Raw genomic sequence first — 18,360 nt, 5'->3', positions numbered from 1 at the left:
GACAAATTAGGAGTTATATTTCACATGTGCAGCCCTTAATGAATAATAAAAAATAGAAATTAACATAACGCACCCTCCCGCAAGACAAAACAAGCTTATGTTCAGTTCACAAAAAATATTGTTTTTTTATTTATTAGCTATTCCTGCAGGATTCCCGGACAAACTCCGAACTAAACTATGAGTTTACTCGAAGCTGTTTTCTTTGAAGCAGTGCATCTTCCTTCTGCCGCGCAGTTAGCCCTTCGTTAGTTCACACTGCTGCACTCGGGCCGCATAGGCTGGAAACCAGGCTGCCACTGCTCGAGCTTTGAAGCCCTCGTCGCTCACATCGACCCTCCTCGATATCACAGATGCGAGGGAAAGAAAAGGGCGCGAGGAGCACGCCGGGGGGCAGGCGAAGGAGGAAGAGAGGGGAGGAAGGAAGGGGAAGCCGAGAAGGAGGGCGCGGCATCAATCGCGGCTCCCCTCCCCGGGCGCCTCTCGGAGCCGAGTCGAAACCCGGCTCTCGGAGGCTGCGGGCGCGTTTACCTTCCCGTGCGCCCTTCCAGGAGCGGAGGCGAACGCACGCGTGGCGGCATCGGCCGAAGGAGTGGCGATGTCAACCTCGTGCGCCGGCTTCGCGACGGTAGCATCGAATGGCCTCGCTTTTTTAAGTGTACCAAAGCACTGGGTGAGGTTTCTGCTGTACCTGGGTGCAGTGCTGACTGTGGCCGAATGCTCCACTGCAACACCCTCCACTGGTGAGTTTGTGCGCCTCAGTTGAGCGCGGTGACCTGACGCAGTACGCGGAATGAGCTTTGAGGCGAGAAGATTTTACGAACCGCGAGTGTTCGCAACACACCGTAAAACGAAAAGAGGTTCGTTACTTGCGGCATTTCCACCTGGCTGTAAAAACGGTAACGTTTTAGGGGCGAAGCCCCCTAGGGGCAGTGTCTGTTGGCGTCTCTTGACGTCGTCATCGTAATCGTCGTCGTCGTCGTAATTGCCGTCTCGTCGTCGCGTTAGTACGTAACGCACACTAAAAACACACCAGGGCACTTTTTAACGCCTCGCGCTGGAGCGCTTCGTAACCCGTACTAAAAGAACACCGGGACCCTGGTTTACGCCTGGCGTTAGATAACTCCGTTCATCAAAGACAACAGACTTTTACAGTAAAGGTGTATGCCTGTAACCCCCAATGGTTTCATTTCCATTGGCAAAAACGAGAAGGCACCAAGAATGCACTTATATACTGCATGATTCGCCCCTCCCCAGGTTTCACGTTAGTGGAGACAAACTGGGATTTTATGGGACTTGTGTTCCACACACAGTCGCATTAGGATATTCCCGTGAGAATATCCCCAGACTGTAGTAATGCTGGTGGCAGACACGCACCCACCTTATGCTAGTGACATCCAGTAAACTATTTTTCGGCAACATGAATGTTCATGGTACGTGTGGAGCTTTGGAAAAACAATAGCGGCTCCACGCCTGAACCCTTACAGCATATTAGAATTTCAGAGTTTCTTAAACCTTGTGTTACGCAACCCCTCTTGATCGGTGCCACGTCTCTGTGAACGGGCACAGCCGTTGGTATTCGTATTGCGTGCGCGCTTTGGCGGCTAAACCAAGGAGTGGATTTATTATCTCCTTTCTTTTTTTGCCTGAGCCTGAGCCTGGAACTCGCATTGTAGAAGCTCATTTGAACGATAGCTGGCCTTTTTACATCTGCTCTCTGCGGAGCGTTACCGAGCTGAGTCATTTCAAAATGAAGGATGTTTTTTTTTTTTGTATCAGCCGTCAGAATGCTCTCAGTTTGAAGATTTTATTTCAGTTTTATTTTAAAACAAATCGACTTAGTGGTATATTTCAAGGACGTCATCATGGAAGCGTAAGAAAAGAGGGCGCGTCCGCTGCGACTATTTGTAAAGACGGCAAGAGGAGTCGTCTGCGAATTTCAGTCGGTACATCAATGATCCTGCAAAATGCTTCTCTTTTCCGAGATCCAGATAATTTTTTTTCAAATAAAATGTCATCCCACAATAAGAGTCTCGATGCTTATATCGACATACTCAAAGGAAAATCTGCCTCGCTGTGTCAATTTATTGATTCAGTTACTGCGTTCTGTCGAATAAAGAAGCTGCTACAATAAACTTGGAATTAACGAGAAGTGGCTTCGATTTTGTTATCTTATCACTAAAGGCCATGCAGTGGCGAATTTCCTTGCTCAATACTCTCTAGCTGTCTGCTAGCTCGCTGCTCGAAAACAGATTGCGGTAGTGTGCAGTTGGTGACAAACAGATTTCCTGGTGGCACCTGTGTGCGCGGTTGTATATTTAAGGCAGCTATAGCGAGTGGAAACAACTGATAGGGATTACATAACTCACCCTGAAACTCAAATAATAGAGCTAGAGCGTTCGGTGTTTTTCATTCACGCACCCACCAGGGCGACTTAATAATGCCTGTGGCATTGCGCGACAGAGCGGGCAGCTGTGGTTTAAACTCTCGGCAGTGACGGGGGCTGTTCTTGCGATAGGGCTAAGAAATAAAACGCCCGAGTGTTTACATACCGGCACCCGTTATAGATTGTGTAATCGCGTAAGTTCATGTAGCCCTGCGCTAAGAGTCACGCCTTCTTGCCTACGTGTCGCTTCAGCACGGACCCAGAGAGACCCAGGTGAATTTTATCTTTACTTTTTTCGTTATACACGCGAGACATATATCGGTCCAAATATTTTTTGTATTGTTTTCCAGATTTGTTCAAGGAAGTAGCACTAAGAGCAAAAAGGGGGGGGGGCTGTTTAGTCGATAAAGGTAGAGAGGACTGCCGGTACGTTGTCGCCTACGCGCTACTCTGCGGGGATGTGGATGAGGATGATGGAAGAAAGCGCCTAATGGAAGTGGGGTAAACAACATGGAGAAAAATGAGAAGGAACAAATAATTGGGTACAGCTTCGAGCGCGAGCGCGATTGTCCAGATATGCAACAGGATGCGATAGTAAGACTTAAATCATCTCAGCAACGCCGATTTCTTACAAGTAGTCAAATACGGCCGACAGCCGTTTCCCTCGAAATGATGGAAATGAGGCTGGTTCACTTAAGGTATGTAAGTGGGCATGTAGGAAGACTTACAAATCATTGCAATAACACACTCGTGTGGCTGTTATGAAACCGGGCTGCGCGCTGTCTCATAATCTCCTTTCAGTACACTATTTCGGCCCTCTGGTGACTGGGCTGCAAGGAAACTTCTGTGAACAAAACAACCTCCCTGGGAAGCGCGTTTTATGAATAACACAAAACCTTTTACCGAGGGTACCTTCTAATTCACATCTTCAACTTATTTATTAAAACGAAAACTTCCACACACGCCGACTAAAAGAACAAAAAACAAATATGAACAGCGATCTGAATAACGGCTCTTTTAGTATAAATTAAATTAAATATCCGCAAATTGCTCACCAGGAAATGCAAGTGGATGAAAAATTACGCAGAGTGCTACGCCATGCAGATGAGGTTTGGGACTCGAAATATACTTTGAGTGAATTATTTGCGAGCGGTAACTTGCCTTGCATTTCTTTTGTTTCTGCGAAATCGAATTTAACTGACGGGACTGCTTCAGGAAAAAATTCGATTCGAGTTACTGTGCGAGGCGAATCAGGTTGCCGGTTCAGAACACTAATATTTGCCTCCGTCTCGCACTAACTGGAAATGTAAAGATCCGCAAAACCCTGTACTTCGCACGCAGTTACGCTCCAATTAGTGCTCCGAAGCAATGAGTTTGCACCCGTCTCTCAACTGTCGCCGTCGACGCACTCGAGTGGGCAGATTGCCTCGTTATCCTGTTCAACGGCCTTTCCTTCAGGGCTCGACGACGGCAGCCTCAGCGCTCTGTAGACACGCTCTCTTCAAAGAGACATCGATCGTTTTGAAACCCCTATGCACCGTCGCCGAGCTTCCAGTTATGACACACCGCTAGCGCCTTTTTCTGCATTACATCTTCTCTCAAATCCCGGTGTCAGACCGTATACGCGTTGTGCTGCTGTTTCTGTCGTTATTAGAGTCCGGTGTGCGCGGAGCAGAAACCGTTTCTCCAGCTGTGGGCATTTCTGGTTTCTAATTTAGCTAGTTTCCGCCAGCCCGCCTTCGTAGGAATTGCGACGTGCCGGGAATTCAAACCAACTAGAGGTCGGCGAGTGTTAAAGTCGAAGTGGGGGTCTCTAACCAAATTATAAAACGGTAACTAGGGTAGGGTGGAGTGTTAGCGAGAGTTTCCTGGCGTGGAGGCAGATTTAGCGAATCAGCATTCTTTGCGCAGTATCCCAGCGGCGAAAAGTTTAATGCCTTCTATCAAATCACAAAATTAGTAATTGACGAAGTTACAGCAAGTAAACGTTCTAATAGCCAGTGTAGATGGAGATTTTAAAAAGAACCGGAAGTGATAAATGCAAAAACTAACAAAAATTGAGGACCAGTCTTGTCCTACAGAACTGGATGGCCAGCAAAGCTGTTGGTTGTATAGCACTCCAAACACGCAATAACATCAACTGAAACGAAGAAATGCTCGTTGGAAGAGTTTTATTTCGTCCGATGAGTGAGCGGACTGACCTTGTGGTAAACGCCTACACCGTGGTTTGGACGTTCAAGGGTGTGGTAATGACTTCCCGTTGGATCCTAAAGTCCACCGCTACATGAATACCGAGTGTTAATGAACAGAACTAGCGGCGCTACTCGGCACTCTTCACAATGTGGAGTTTTGGCAGGGGAGCCGGTTTCTTGACGTACACGCAACCAAACACCCGAGAAAGCAGCGGTGTTCCGTCTTCTAGATGTCGACGTCGTGTTCTCCCGCCAGCGCAATGGGGAGGCATCAAGTGAGTGACCGTGCCGCGCTGATTCTTTTTCCGACCTTCCTTTTTAACAGCGAAGCTGTTGTAGGTCGACCCTTTTCTATGTCTGCTGTAGGCTGTGCGTTACGCAGGTGGTCACGCAGAAACCGTTTACCGGAGCCACCGATAGAGGCCGCAGTGGTCGCTCAGGGCGGGTTGCTTTCCCTGCCTCTAAGGGAGGAAGAGGAGGCGGAGCCTCCGGCCGCTGACATTTTGCTACCGGTTGCTTTTCACGAACCGTAGAACTTGCGGGGGAACGGCGTGACCGTTCTCGGGGGAGTGCCCGTTGTCGCTTGGGCCTACACAAGCAAACCACAGCTACGCTGCTTGAGATGATTTCACACTGGGTGGAACTAGATTTATTTCTTCTTCTTGTTTTTTCGCTCTCCGGGAGCACGTGGGCCACTGTGTCACGTTCATTCCCTACGCCCCCTACTTTTTTCTGCCCGCAAAGAGCAACAAAAAGCACAGGAAACGACGGCCTAACTGCTTCGCTTTCAAATACGAAGGAACGATTAAAATCAGATGTTGATGTTATACCCCGCCGTCGGATGATTGTGACAATAAGTTTAATCGGAAAAACAGAGCCGCAAAACATAACAAAAAACTATCAAGAAGCACCAACCGTGTATCACGATGAATGGGCACAAAAATAATGACTTGTTAAGTAGATGCATTTAATCGTCATAATGGTGTAAATGTCCATCATTTGTTGAGGGAAAAAACGAAACACAGCAATGAAGAACAAAAATAAACCATAAATTGACCAATAAAATCACAAAGGCGTCTCTTAGCTACCTTCATCATGCGATTAAGAGAACAAAATAGATCGAAAAAAATGAAACAAAACCATAACGAAAATTTATAAACACTTACCTTGGGTGTAGTCCTGCATCTGCAAAAAATGCATTCATGGGGAAACTAAGACACGAGACATATATAGACAACCCTGCACGGCAAAAAAGAAAATATCAAAGTGCAGCGAATTCTGCCAGTCCAGCCACTGACGTTCTTTTTGTTTGTTTGTTTGTTTGTTTATTTTTGTATATTTTGGCCATGATACAAGTACATCACACTGTACATTTCGATTTTCATCCTCTGTCGAAGTGAACGGGGGAATAGGCATTCAAGACGCCTGATGAGGCCCCGTATCTGAAGTTCCACAACGGCAGCAGCACCAACTTAACAAATCACATTTAACAACTTAAGACTGCAAATTATGACATAATCATAACATACTGCGACGTAGGCGATAATGTATAAACATAATTACAGGTTAATTTTACAGAATAACGTACATGAGAACATAGTGTGATAACGCAATTCAAGAATTGTTGAGACAGTACAAAAATCAAAACAATTTTTTAGCAAACTGAAAATTATAAACCAAACAAACAATAACCCGACTAAATGGTGTTATTGAGACCGGGGATGGTACTTATAGCCGGTATGTGGCCTATACCCAATGAGAATACAATAAACAATGACATCGCATTCAACACCAATGTGATGGCACAAAATATGGCATACAAGGTGGCAGGTTCAACAATTATTTTCTTTGTAAAAAAATGTTTTATTTCTTTTTCAATAAGCCGTTCGAACAAGAGCTTTGAAAAACTTTGGTGATTCCAGTTGTTTAAAAAGTGAGGAATTTGGAAGCCTAACGTTTGTTTACCGTAAGATGTGCGAACACGTTTTGTTACGTACGGTTCAGGCCTGAGGTCATAACGACATTTTTCTCTTTTAAATTTATTGAGATACACGACAGGATCGGGTATTCCGTCATGGAATATCTTGAAAGCCAAGCGTTGGAGATAAATATTTTCTGTTTTAAGGAGGTTATTTTTGTAAAAATATGGAAGGGTATGGCCGTCCCACTTAAGATTTTCTATGAATCGAACACACATTTTTTGTAAGATACAAATACGGTCTAAGTTGGCTTTGGTAGTATGCAGTTTTCGTGGTACGTCCCGCTTTTTCGGTCACATCTTTTCAGCGCTCTTCGACGCTCAGACGTGAAGCTTCCTTCATTTTTCCCCGTCGCGAGTTCCACCGAAGGAGCCGGCACCCAATGGTACGGCGGCAGCAACCTTCCGAACATTTCCGCCGCATTCAGCGCGAGCCCGGACGCAAGACGATCGGGTCCCGATCCCCCGCGCACACTGAATGCGCCGCTCGCTCAAGTTTCCGCTGGTGGAGAGTCTGCATGGAAGAAGAAAGAGCCTGCATTGCATGGGGCTGACGTCTGCGGCCATAGGGCTTTTTCTACGGCTTTGCGTTTCTTCGGGCCCGTTTCACGTGTCGGGACCGTGTTTTGATTGTCGCTCTCAACTGGAACACTTTCTTTTACATGCTCCGGTGTACGTGAGAAGACAAGCGAAGGAAGCATGCAAGGGGAAGCATTCGAGGTCTCATCTTCTTTCGTTGTCTTTACTATTTCGAAGGGCGTCGTCGCAAACCGCTGTACGCGCGCTGTGGGAATGATTGAAAACGTATAGGTTGTGACACGTAACTCTTTTGTGACATTATTTTGCCTTAATTTTTGAAGACGGGGCAATATGAAAACCGCCCGTATGCTTTATCTTCGAGGTCTCAAAATCAACTCTAATCGATTTTCGCATAATCAAAGAATATTCAGAGAACAAAGAATTGGCGGTGAGATGTTTGAGTGGCGCCCCCTGGCTCTCACGTTGGCTCAGGGACTCGCGCCGCTGTCGTCTGCTACACTCCGCTTATAATGGGCAGGAGGGCCCGTGCTAGAAATTGCCCGCTTTGATTATTTACAGCATTAAAACGCGTATTGCTAGTAATTCAGTTATTTTGTGCCAGATTCTGACACATGTGAACCCTTTCAAATTGTATCCCGCACAAGTTTGCAACACACGAGGAGAGATGCACTTTCTTCAGAGTATCGGTCAGAAGATTGTGTGTAACTAGTCCTTTGTGGCTTATTCGCGAGGTTTACCGCTCAGAGCTCCCCGAAAAGTATTTAAAATGCTCCGGCTCCTCTACAGTATTTTTGAGATGCTCTTATGAAGACTCAACAGTCTAATGCTACGTACCGACTATCAGGCATCGCACAGCAGGGAATAAAGCGGCTGTCTTCTATTTCTTTGGTTGTTTAGACTTGTATTAGATGAATTTTTTGTTGTTGTGCCCAGTGCATTAATTTTTCTGCATTTCCACAAACATCTTTTAGTAGGCTTGGGGATGTTTGGGAGGCTCGCAAAAATCGTGTGGATAGTTTCTTCAGGCTGTATGGCATACATTCACAAATTGGCTTTCGTTATGGCTGCGTGCAAGAAGGTTCATATCCGCAGTGTGCGTTGTTTATTTACAATCAAATACAATGAGAAGGTTTGTGCCACGCCATTGCCATCGTGCCACAGACAACGTAGTCCAGAGTACTGGAAGGCGGCTTTTGTGCTCCGAAATTCTATCGTAACTACCATCATAACGAACTAAATCTCAATCCGAAGAATTGACATTATTACGGTATTGAAGGATTGATATACTCGCTAACGAACGCAATAAATAGTTTACGTGCATAGATTACAAGAATCGAGACCGACGAATATTTCCAAGCAGCTCTTTACTGTTTTCCAAAAAATTCCATGCGTAAAGAACAAATCCTGGTCTTCTCGGGATGGCGTTATATGAATTGGAGAGAATTACCCTTACCCTCTTGTCCTGGACTGAGGACCCGGCCCACTAATCAGCTCGATCGATTTTACTGTTATATAAAGTTTCCTCCTGCTCCTTCTCCTCTTGATCGTTGTTTTCCTATAACGCATATGTGAATATTGGTAAGATATGGCTGTGGAAAATGTACTGAAATATCCCCCAAGGTCTGAAAAACATAGTGGTAGTGCACCTTTAAGGTAGACGTGACTGGTTTGCTCAATAAACCTCCATACTGCTTAGAAGCCTGGTATAAAACCAGCACGCGCCTATACACACAGTGGGTTATTTAAAACTCAACCTACAGTTTTTGCAGCCCATAATACATGTCGGCATACTTTTATGCCATGACAACGTAAAGGGATGTGATACAATACTTTCATGTGTTCGGCAAGGTCACAAAAACTGTTTTACCTTACATATGATTACCGGAAATCGTATTGCCTTCTGCTAAGTCGACAGCCCTGAAGGCCTGGAATTTGTTTTGGTCTTGTATTTTCGCTGTTGTCGGTTACTAGCAGCTGGCGGTTGCCTTTCTACGAAAGATTGCTTAATACATAAGCTGACGCCTAGCTCTGACTCTTCGCGCTCAACACAGGACCGTCTTCGCAAGGAATGGGGCGACGCGCGCAATGTTTCTTCTGTAGCGGTATCGAAGACTATACTTTAACACACGCCTTTAAGTCTATTATTAGATAAAAACTCACGCACACGCAAAATCTGGTGCGGAGAGTTTTTATCTAATCAACACGTCAACCGAGCGCAAAGAAACAGCAGGGAGAACGAGCACGAGTGAAGCAGACGACAAATGCGAGAATCGCTAAGTCGACGTCACGGAGGCGCACTTCGCAGCGCCGCCCGTGGGCACGCTCACCGCCAATAGAACCAAGTGCGGGGCGCTTAGCTTTGCGGGTAGGGGGAAATAGAAACCTATATTTTGTACTGCTTTGTATGTGGCCAGTTGTATAACTGAGATATTTTCCTGTTTTCTTATGCATACGCTTGTATTGCTGCTTCGAACATAAGCAAGTTTTTTTTTTTTTTTTAATACAGACCGCCATAGAAATTCCTGAATTACAATACGAATACGCAATACTAATTACTGAAGTTGAGAGGCTTGTGCTGGCATGAGACCTTCACGTAAAATTAATAATCGCTCTTTTGGAAACAAATAATGCCGTATATAACAAATGATTGAAGTATTAAAGCGCTAGTAATGACATTAATTTATTTTGTTTCGCTTTTGGACTAACCAATTCATTAAAAAACTGGCTCCAATCCGCGCTGTGAAGGTGGTTGGACTGGGAAGCTGTAAACGACACAAACAACGATTACCAGCGCGGCGTCACTTGAATTCCGTCACGTGGCTCTACAAAGAGTGAAACCAAACCAGGGACTCTGAGTGCCAGTCGTACCCTGGAATTGGAATTCGGGGGGCGGCGTCCCGAACGCAGCCACGTCGGCAGAAAGAAAACGGAGAGGATCTCTCTCACTGCCACACCCTCACTCTTGTTTCATGTGTCACCTCCAAAAAGCGTCCTCCTCCGCCCCAGACGTAGAATCCAAACCACCGTCTGTCTCCCCGTCCCCATGCATGGGCGCAGTTTATTCGGCAATACGACGGGCTTTTGCTCCGTTTCCCTACGCAGGCCCAGGTTCGATCACTGGCGGGGCGAGTAGTTTGTGTAGCCTGCGTGTAGTCATCAGCCAGTAGTAGCCTGGGATGTTTGTTTGTGGAGCCAAAGGTGGCCTGGGAGTTTTCTGCTGACGCGGACACGAAAATTTCCTTGGCTGGTTAGAGGTATACTGCTTCGCATTAAAAATGACCAACAAACATTATCCCCAACACACATTTATCTTTAACTTATTTCTTAATGCAAAGGTTCATATTACTGACGCATAATTTCTGGTGCAACATTCTACATGTACATGTACGCGTTCATCTACTGTGTGTGACTATTATCGCGGCTAAATATGTAGCAAACATAAAAATATCAAGCTGAGAGCCCTATATCCCAGGCTTTGATTGAAGTTTTGTCCAGAACATTTAAGCGTTACCACTTGTTGCATTCTGAGGAAAGAGAACAAATTTGTACCTCTGAAAATACCTTTATCTCTTCTACACAAAAGATATTCATAGTTGACCGCGCCACCATTCTTACCAGCTTTCCCCACCTCGCAATATAAAACCATACTGTCAAAACTGCTATTACTACACTTTGATCTCAGTCGAAACTAGAGATGGCATTAGTTTCAGTTAAATCATAAGCGACTGAATTACAAGAAGTAAGCCAAGCCACAAAATTTGTAGATTTTGTCATTCGGACGTTACAGTCCTCAAAGTTGTCTTGCTCAATATGCGCGCACTTTACTGTGCGCGCATATTGCGCTAGAAATATCCCTGCAAGAAAATTAAAACAAGACAGCAAAGAGAAAAAAATGTGGTTGCTCCCTCTTTAATAGGAATCGGTAAAACTCCAAAGCGAAATGTGCCTTCACAGGACGAGTTGAATGTTTATTCTGCATTGATATGAACTTGTACATCGCTATTTATACTTCGTCAATGTGACACTGTCTGACGCAGCAGCATTAGACACTGGATTGCATGCGCCGGAGCACTGCGGAAACCCGAATGAAACGACACGCGCTCGCAAACCATGCGAACGAAACCGAAGGGGTTGCCAGCGAATCGTTTGATGAACTCACGGTCCGCTAAACCGAAAGAGCATGATTTACGGGCTGTCTTATGGGTGTGCTTGGCGAAAGACGACTGGCACGTCGCTTTGGCAAATGTACGACCACTGCGTTTCTGCTGCGTGGAGTGTACGGCAGACGGCTGCGTTGTGACCAGCTCAGCTAGCGGCAACTGTCGATTAGCATCGTAATGCACTAGTTCGCTTCACCTCTCGTAGACGTCAGCACCATCTAAATGAAGGAGGCTATAGCAAGCATATATGACGCGTTCATACGGGAGTCTGCGTTTCAGCTGATAGCGCAGTGGGTAAAGTGCCTGGAACCTCCCATTACGGCGACGGGGTTCTCGGCTGAATCCTGGCGCAGCCGCGTCAAGGGATCTTTTTCTGGTGACGTCATTTCCGTGACGGATATGGCGTCAGTCAAACCTTGGTGGATGCCGGCATAAAACACTTTCGTGCTAAAAAATCCCGGGTCATTTCCACTAACGTGCTACCTACTGTACGCGGCGCCTCCGCGGGATGACGCCACCGAGCCAACCGAGCTGCTCCAGGTGCGATGAGCAGGCGAGCGGAAGTCGCACCCGCGCACCGCCGCCGCAGAGAGCAAGAAGAGCGCTCCCCGATGGGCCGCGCGAGCCACCGTGTAAATATAATCAGTTAAATAAAAAACGAGTTATTTCAGTTAAATCAAGCCAACGACTCTCAATAATAGATAACAGTTCAGAAGTGGGATCAAATCACAACGTCCGAACGTGAGAAGCCGCCCAGCAGTTATGATGGGGCCTGTGACGCGAAGCGCAGCATCTTCAGCGACAACGAACGAAGATGGCGCGAACCAGGCCAGCGGTGACGACGGGGCGCGCAGCGACACGAGATCCGAAAACGAAGTCCCGAGTGACTCCACGACACCACAGCCGGCGATGGACATGGCAGCCGTCATCCAAGCAGCTGTACAGGCAGCCGTGAGGGAGGCGATAAACGGTATGGCGCTCCTTCAAACGCAACAGACGCCTGCCACGCCCGTTACGCCCGCGGCAGAGACTTCGCGTCTGGTGCCATCGTTCGATCCCCTTTCATCAGGCTGCTCGACCGTCGACACGTGGATTCGGCGAGTCGACGACTTGGCTGACATTTACGGTTGGTCGGACAGGCTGACCTCCTGCAACGCACTATGCAGATTGGAAGGCCCGGCCAAGACCTGGTACGATTCCCTGTCATCAGTGGACAAAACGTGGGTGCAGTGGAAAGACGAACTAAAGCGTGCATTTCCGTCGACATCAGGATTGCAACGCCTCCACCGTGAAATGGAAGCCCGTTGTCGCAAGCGAGGTGAGCCCATCGAATCTTATTACTACGACAAGCTCGCCAAGGCTCGCCGGTGTAATATCAGTGACAAAGACTGTGTCGAGTACATCATCACCGGCCTGAACGATCCAGACACAATTCGAGCAGTGAGCGTTCGCACGTACGATACTCCCGAAGAATTGCTTCACTGTCTCAAGCGTCTAGAAGATCGTCTAGGAAACGTAGTTTCGTCGGCTTCCCGCCAAAACGCCAAGCATTTCACCGACTATCAAAAGGGGCTCTTCGAAGGGGCCGATCACCTTACCAAGGCAACAGGAGCCAGCATGGCCGACGATCGCCGAGACTCCCTCTCACGCAGACAGAGGAAGAAGCCTCTCTCCAACGAGAAAGGGGAACCGCTGTGCTTCAACTGCAACGAATACGGCCATTTGTCTCTCCATTGCCCCTCTCCCCAACGAAAAGCGCGATGCGGCGCTTGCGGACGAGTGGGCCACGAAACGAGAGACTGCAGAGCGAAGAAGGAACGAGAGCCGCGCGTCGCTCAAAACGTTGTGAAATCCGACTTCCGCGCTACCGAAGCAGTGAACGAGAAATATTTCATGCCAGCGAAACTGAACGGACATGAAATACGTGCCTACGTCGACTTGGGGAGCCAGTGCGTAACCTTACGTCAGGAAGATGCAGAACGGCTGGAAATCTCCTACACGAAACTCGAAGAACCGCTCTCTATTGGAGGGTATGGATCGGGATGTGTGACGCCTTGCGGCGAAGCAAGTGCTACCATCACGGTCGACCAAGCGACAGCTGACGTTCATCTGTACGTGGTACCAAGCAGCTCGCAGTCCATACCACTACTTGTTGGGCAGCCGTTCACGGAACAGCCTCACGTAACGATTGTAAGGCGGCGACAGACAGTCAGGATTTTTGAGGAGCGCGAGAACGTCCACGAAACCGACGACACGCTGCGTTCCGTTGAGATCCCCGATCTGCCCCAACGTTCAGTCTGCCTGTGGGCCAAGGAGTCAACCGTTGTTCCGCCGAAGTATGTGGGATTCGTCAAGCTCTACGCCACGGGTGGCATGCCCAGCACAGATGTGTTTGTCGACGCACAATTCAGGTGTCAGGAAGGACGTGAGCACTGCATACCACGCTGCGTCGTAACTGTTGACGAGGCGTACGAGACACGCCTACCCATCATGAACATGTCAAACCATGACTTGGACATCAAGGAACACGAGCGGGTAGCACGAGCGGAAATCTGCTATCCAGACGACATTCCGGAGCGAGAAATAAACGTCCACGTCGCTCAGCGACAGCCGATGCCACGCGAAGAGATAAAAACTGGACCTGCCGTCACTCCACACCAGCGAAAAATGCTGGAATGCCTTATCGACGAGTATCGTGATTGCTTCGCACGCAACATTTCGGAGATCGGGCAGACCAGTGCAGCGGAAATGAAGATCGAGTTGACGACAGATGAGCCAGTGAGATTCCGTCCCTACCGACTTTCCTTCGCAGAGAGGGCTCACACGAAAGAGATGATCGAAGAACTGAAGCAAGCGGGAATCGTTGTCGACTCGACTTCCGACCACGCCAGCCCTATTCTCCTCGTGCGAAAGAACACAGGAGAACTGAGGATTTGTGTCGACTACCGTGCACTTAACCGTGTGACGAAAAAGGACAGGTACCCGTTGCCACTAATTGATGATCAGCTGGACCGCCTCCGCGGAAAGTGCTTCTTCACGAGTCTCGACTTGGCGTCTGGTTATTACCAGATCCCCATGGAAAAGGAGTCCAGACACAAGACAGCGTTCGTCACCCCTGACGGGCACTACGAGTTCGTCCGGATGCCGTTTGGGTTGGCCAACGCCCCAGCGGTATTCCAGCGGATGATCAACGCGGTTCTGGGACCTCTGCGTTACTCTGTGGCACTCGCCTACATGGATGACATCTTGCTCCCAACGACAACTGTAGACGAGGGACTCGAGCACCTGCGAAAGATTTTGGAGGCTCTACGAAGAGCGGGACTGACGCTACGGTTGAGTAAGTGCTACTTCTTCTGCGACCGAGTCGAATACCTTGGATACGACATTTCTGCTGAAGGGGTGCAACCAGGAACTCTCAAACTTCAGTGTGTAGCTGAATTTCTGAAACCGACAAATGTGCACGAGGTCCGCCGATTCCTTGGACTCGCAAGCTATTTCCGACGATTTGTCAAGGGGTTCGCCACTATTGCTAAGCCTTTGACGAAACTGACTTCTAAGGACGAAACTTGGAAGTGGACTGCAGAACAAGACTTTGCGTTCGCCGAGCTGAAAAAGAGGTTAATCGAAAAGCCTATCTTGGCTCATTTCTCGTTCGACGCAAGAACGGAAGTTCACACAGATGCCAGCAGAGATGGGCTGGGAGCTATTCTCTTACAAGAGCAAGCTAACGGGCAGCTCCATCCCGTCGTGTACGCCAGCCGATGGACAACCGAGTGTGAGGAGAGATACCACTCCTACGAGCTGGAAACATTGGCAGTTGTGTGGGCGCTGGAGAAGTTCCGGTCCTACCTAATAGGATTAAACTTCAAAGTGGTGACTGACTGCAATGCCGTGCGGGCAACGATGAGTAAACGAACACTCCTACCTCGGATCGGCAGGTGGTGGCTTCGACTGCAAGAGTTTACCTTCGATGTTGAGTATCGAAAGGGCACGACCATGGCGCATGTCGACGCACTCAGCCGCTCACCACACGACCCTCCCGAAGAGACCGATGTCGTTGGCGGCATTCAGATCCTCGCTACGTGCGTGGAAGTAGAAGACTGCCTTGCTATCGCGCAAGTTAACGATCCCAAAATAATGGCACTGAAGGAGAGGTTAGAAAAAAAAACAATGCCTCACGAAAGAAGATCGGCGCGTGCAAAGCGAATATCAGTTGCACAACGGCAAGGTGTTCAAGAAGTTTCAAGACGGAGGTTCACAGGAAAGGCTTCTCTGGGTCGTCCCAAGTCAGACACGTTGGAGGGTAGTGAAGGCTTGTCACGACGACATCGGGCATTTCGCTGTGGACAAGACGCTGTCAAGGTTAAGAGAGAACTACTGGTTTCCAGGCATGAGGCGCTACGTTAAGCGATACATAGCCGCTTGCGTTGAATGCCTTTTCCACAAGACGCCCGCCGGAAGAAAACCAGGCAAGCTGCATAGCATCGAGAAGGTGAACAAGCCATTTCATACGATCCACATCGATCATCTCGGCCCATTTGTTCGGAGCAAGTCGGGCAACGCGTACATAATTGTGGCTGTTGATGGCTTTACAAAGTTCGTCATGTTGCGAGCTGTTCGTAACACTTCGGCTGGACCAGCGGTGCTGTTTCTTCAGGAAATTGCTAGCATTTTCGGGCCACCGAATGTGGTAATCACCGATAGAGGGACTGCATTCACTAGTGTGAAGTTCAGGGCAATGTGTGAAAGCTTTCGAATCACGCACGTCAAGACTGCAACTGCCACCCCACGAGCCAACGGTCAAGTGGAACGGTACAACCGCATGATTACTCCGGCGGTGGCAAGCATGACCAAAAGAGAAGACGGTCGGGACTGGGACTCGACACTGCCTCAGGTGCAGTGGGGTATTATTAACACCGTGCACCAGGCCACGAAGACTACACCGTTTGGACTTCTGTTCAACTTCAGATCACGGAGCATTACGGGTGACTGCGTGGAGGACGCTCTCACAGAACATTTCGACAAAGAGTTGGAGGAGAAGAGGGCCGCAGCAACGGAAAATATTCGTGAGGCCCAACATAAGCAGCAAACACGTTATGACAAGAAGCGGGCTGAACCGTCTGAGTTTCAACCGGGAGACATCGTTCTAGTTGAGCGAGAACCCACAGCGAGCGGAGAATCCCGAAAACTTAAGGTCAAATACAAGGGACCGTACGTCATAGCCGAGAAGCTTCCCAATGACCGCTACCGCATCAGAGACATCCAACACACCCGGAGGACACGAAGGGCATATTCAAGCGTAGCCCCCGTCGACAAGCTGAAGCTTTGGGCGAAGGACATCGACTCGGAAAGCTCAGAATCGGACAAAGACAAAAGTTCCGACCGGGACGGTCGTTAATGCAGGATGGCCGAATGTACGCGGCGCCTCCGCGGGATGACGCCACCGAGCCAACCGAGCTGCTCCAGGTGCGATGAGCAGGCGAGCGGAAGTCGCACCCGCGCACCGCCGCCGCAGAGAGCAAGAAGAGCGCTCCCCGATGGGCCGCGCGAGCCACCGTGTAAATATAATCAGTTAAATAAAAAAACGAGTTATTTCAGTTAAATCAAGCCAACGACTCTCAATAATAGATAACACTACGGAGAGGCGAAACATGCAGTGTATCAGCGCATTCAAATGTCAAAGGTGGTAAGTCTATCTCGTCCCACACGGCGCACGCTGACTGGGCACCGAAGAAGCGCCGGTGAGGGGAGGCATCGCGCTCTTGCTGAAGTGGTGGCGCCCTCTTCTGCGTGGAACCGGATTTTAGCAATTTGCATGTCCCATCTGGACCAATTTGGGGTATTGGCAGGGATAAACTCGAGCGCAATGCAATGCCTGCACCTCACCCTGGAGGCTCGTCCTCGAAAAGAGATAAAGAGAATTTATTATAACCCACACATAAGGGCGTAGCGACTGGTGGTAACAGGGCTGACCTAAGAACAGAAAATTATCAAATAAGTTTCCATGTAACACGGTCATTCTACACACTGCAGAAAAATTGTTTGGGGTGGGAAACAAGCTACTACAAATGAAGTCACACAAAGTTCGCCACTTTAAGGAAAAGAAAATCACCAAAAAAGGTTGGATTTTCTTGCTTCAACCGACCAGCGGACCCGATCAGGCCTGGCCTCAAGAGCCGGTGGGTATTTGAGTGTAACACAAATTATGTATAGCCCGTCCGCAAACACCTTCGGTTTGCGCGTGACGATTACTGAAGCGGACAGGGAGCGCACCACAAACCTTAAATCGTGTCAGTTTATTTTGAACTGGTTTTATCCATACTTTTCTTTTAGTACGCTTGACGTTGTAGCGCCAGGCGTTGGAAAACGAGTGTCCCGGTGTTGTATTAGTACCATGAATACATGAGATGCTGACGACGCCGGCAGGAGACCTCCACAGCCCGAGCCAATATGGGAATTCGCCCCCCTAAAGACAACACACATACTTGAACGTTCATTTTCACCCCCACCCTTTCAGCTCTTTTTTAAGCCTGGGACACTCCGAATATTTGACATATCAATTACCCAAACCTAAGCCACAGCGGGAATCTCTGATTAATGAGTACTGCACCCTACAGGGGCGTCACGCGACAATCATTACACGACCCCATGTTGCCGGCAGCATGTTAAAGTTTTATTTGCTGTACTGTATTTTCCTTTTGCCCTCTATTTTCTCGCTCGATGTACCAGGGTCCTAAAACAATCGCCGAGCACTCACCCATGATCTTGCCTCTAATGTGTCTCTCCGCGTTAATAACTTTTTTTTTTCATCCTCCTTGGCCATTCCTCTTGTTCGCTGGTCCTTTTTCTGTCTCGTGTCGTGACGAATTCGTTCGCCTGCACTAATGTATAACCCGCATCGACGACGACCCCTCGAGTCAGCGCTGTTGTATGAGAGCGAGGAGAATTTTTCTCCTTGCGTCACCATCACCTCTTGTTCCTAGCGACCACGCTGCTGAAAAGTTCGAAACGGACTTCCCTTCTCCGACTCTGCCTCATCTGCAGCTTTCTATCTCCCCCCCCCCTTCCCCCCCCCCCCAAAAAAAAAAAAGTGGAGCTGAATCGCGA

General features: G+C 48.4%; 2 protein-coding genes across 3 annotated transcripts in view; both read left to right on the top strand.

Annotated features, from left to right (window-relative positions):
• Positions 1-503: 503 nt before the first annotated feature.
• LOC144178287 (uncharacterized) overlaps positions 504-18,360 on the top strand; it is an 84,284-nt gene continuing 66,427 nt past the window's right edge. For both annotated transcript variants that reach the window (XM_077706026.1, XM_077706025.1), the window contains exon 1: positions 504-740. In XM_077706026.1, coding sequence (XP_077562152.1) covers positions 596-740 — 145 coding nt within the window. In that variant the 5' untranslated portion in view covers positions 504-595. The remainder of the gene's footprint in view (positions 741-18,360) is intronic.
• Positions 11,762-16,651, top strand: LOC144178574 (uncharacterized). Its single transcript, XM_077706513.1, has 3 exons — positions 11,762-14,585; positions 15,192-15,335; positions 16,003-16,651. The coding sequence occupies exons 1-3, from the start codon at positions 12,016-12,018 to the stop codon at positions 16,649-16,651; spliced, it is 3,363 nt and encodes a 1,120-aa protein (XP_077562639.1). The 5' UTR covers positions 11,762-12,015.

Source organism: Haemaphysalis longicornis, unplaced genomic scaffold (assembly GCF_048455015.1).
Source record: "Haemaphysalis longicornis isolate Haplotype H1 unplaced genomic scaffold, Haemaphysalis longicornis Haplotype H1 scaffold_4, whole genome shotgun sequence".
NCBI lineage: Eukaryota > Metazoa > Arthropoda > Arachnida > Ixodida > Ixodidae > Haemaphysalis > Haemaphysalis longicornis.
The sequence above is the reverse complement of the archived record's forward strand: the minus strand, read 5'-3'. Positions and strand labels throughout refer to the sequence as shown.

What these genes read in the sequence shown, in the direction of transcription:
- LOC144178574 (XM_077706513.1), top strand. Translation starts at nt 12,016, where the DNA reads ATGATGGGGCCTGTGACGCGAAGCGCAGCATCTTCAGCGACAACGAAC. An exon ending in AGAGCGGGACTGACGCTACG is followed by an intron (nt 14,586 to 15,191) that starts GTTGAGTAAGTG and finishes TCGGATCGGCAG; the next exon opens with GTGGTGGCTTCGACTGCAAG. An exon ending in GGCATTCAGATCCTCGCTAC is followed by an intron (nt 15,336 to 16,002) that starts GTGCGTGGAAGT and finishes AATGTGTGAAAG; the next exon opens with CTTTCGAATCACGCACGTCA.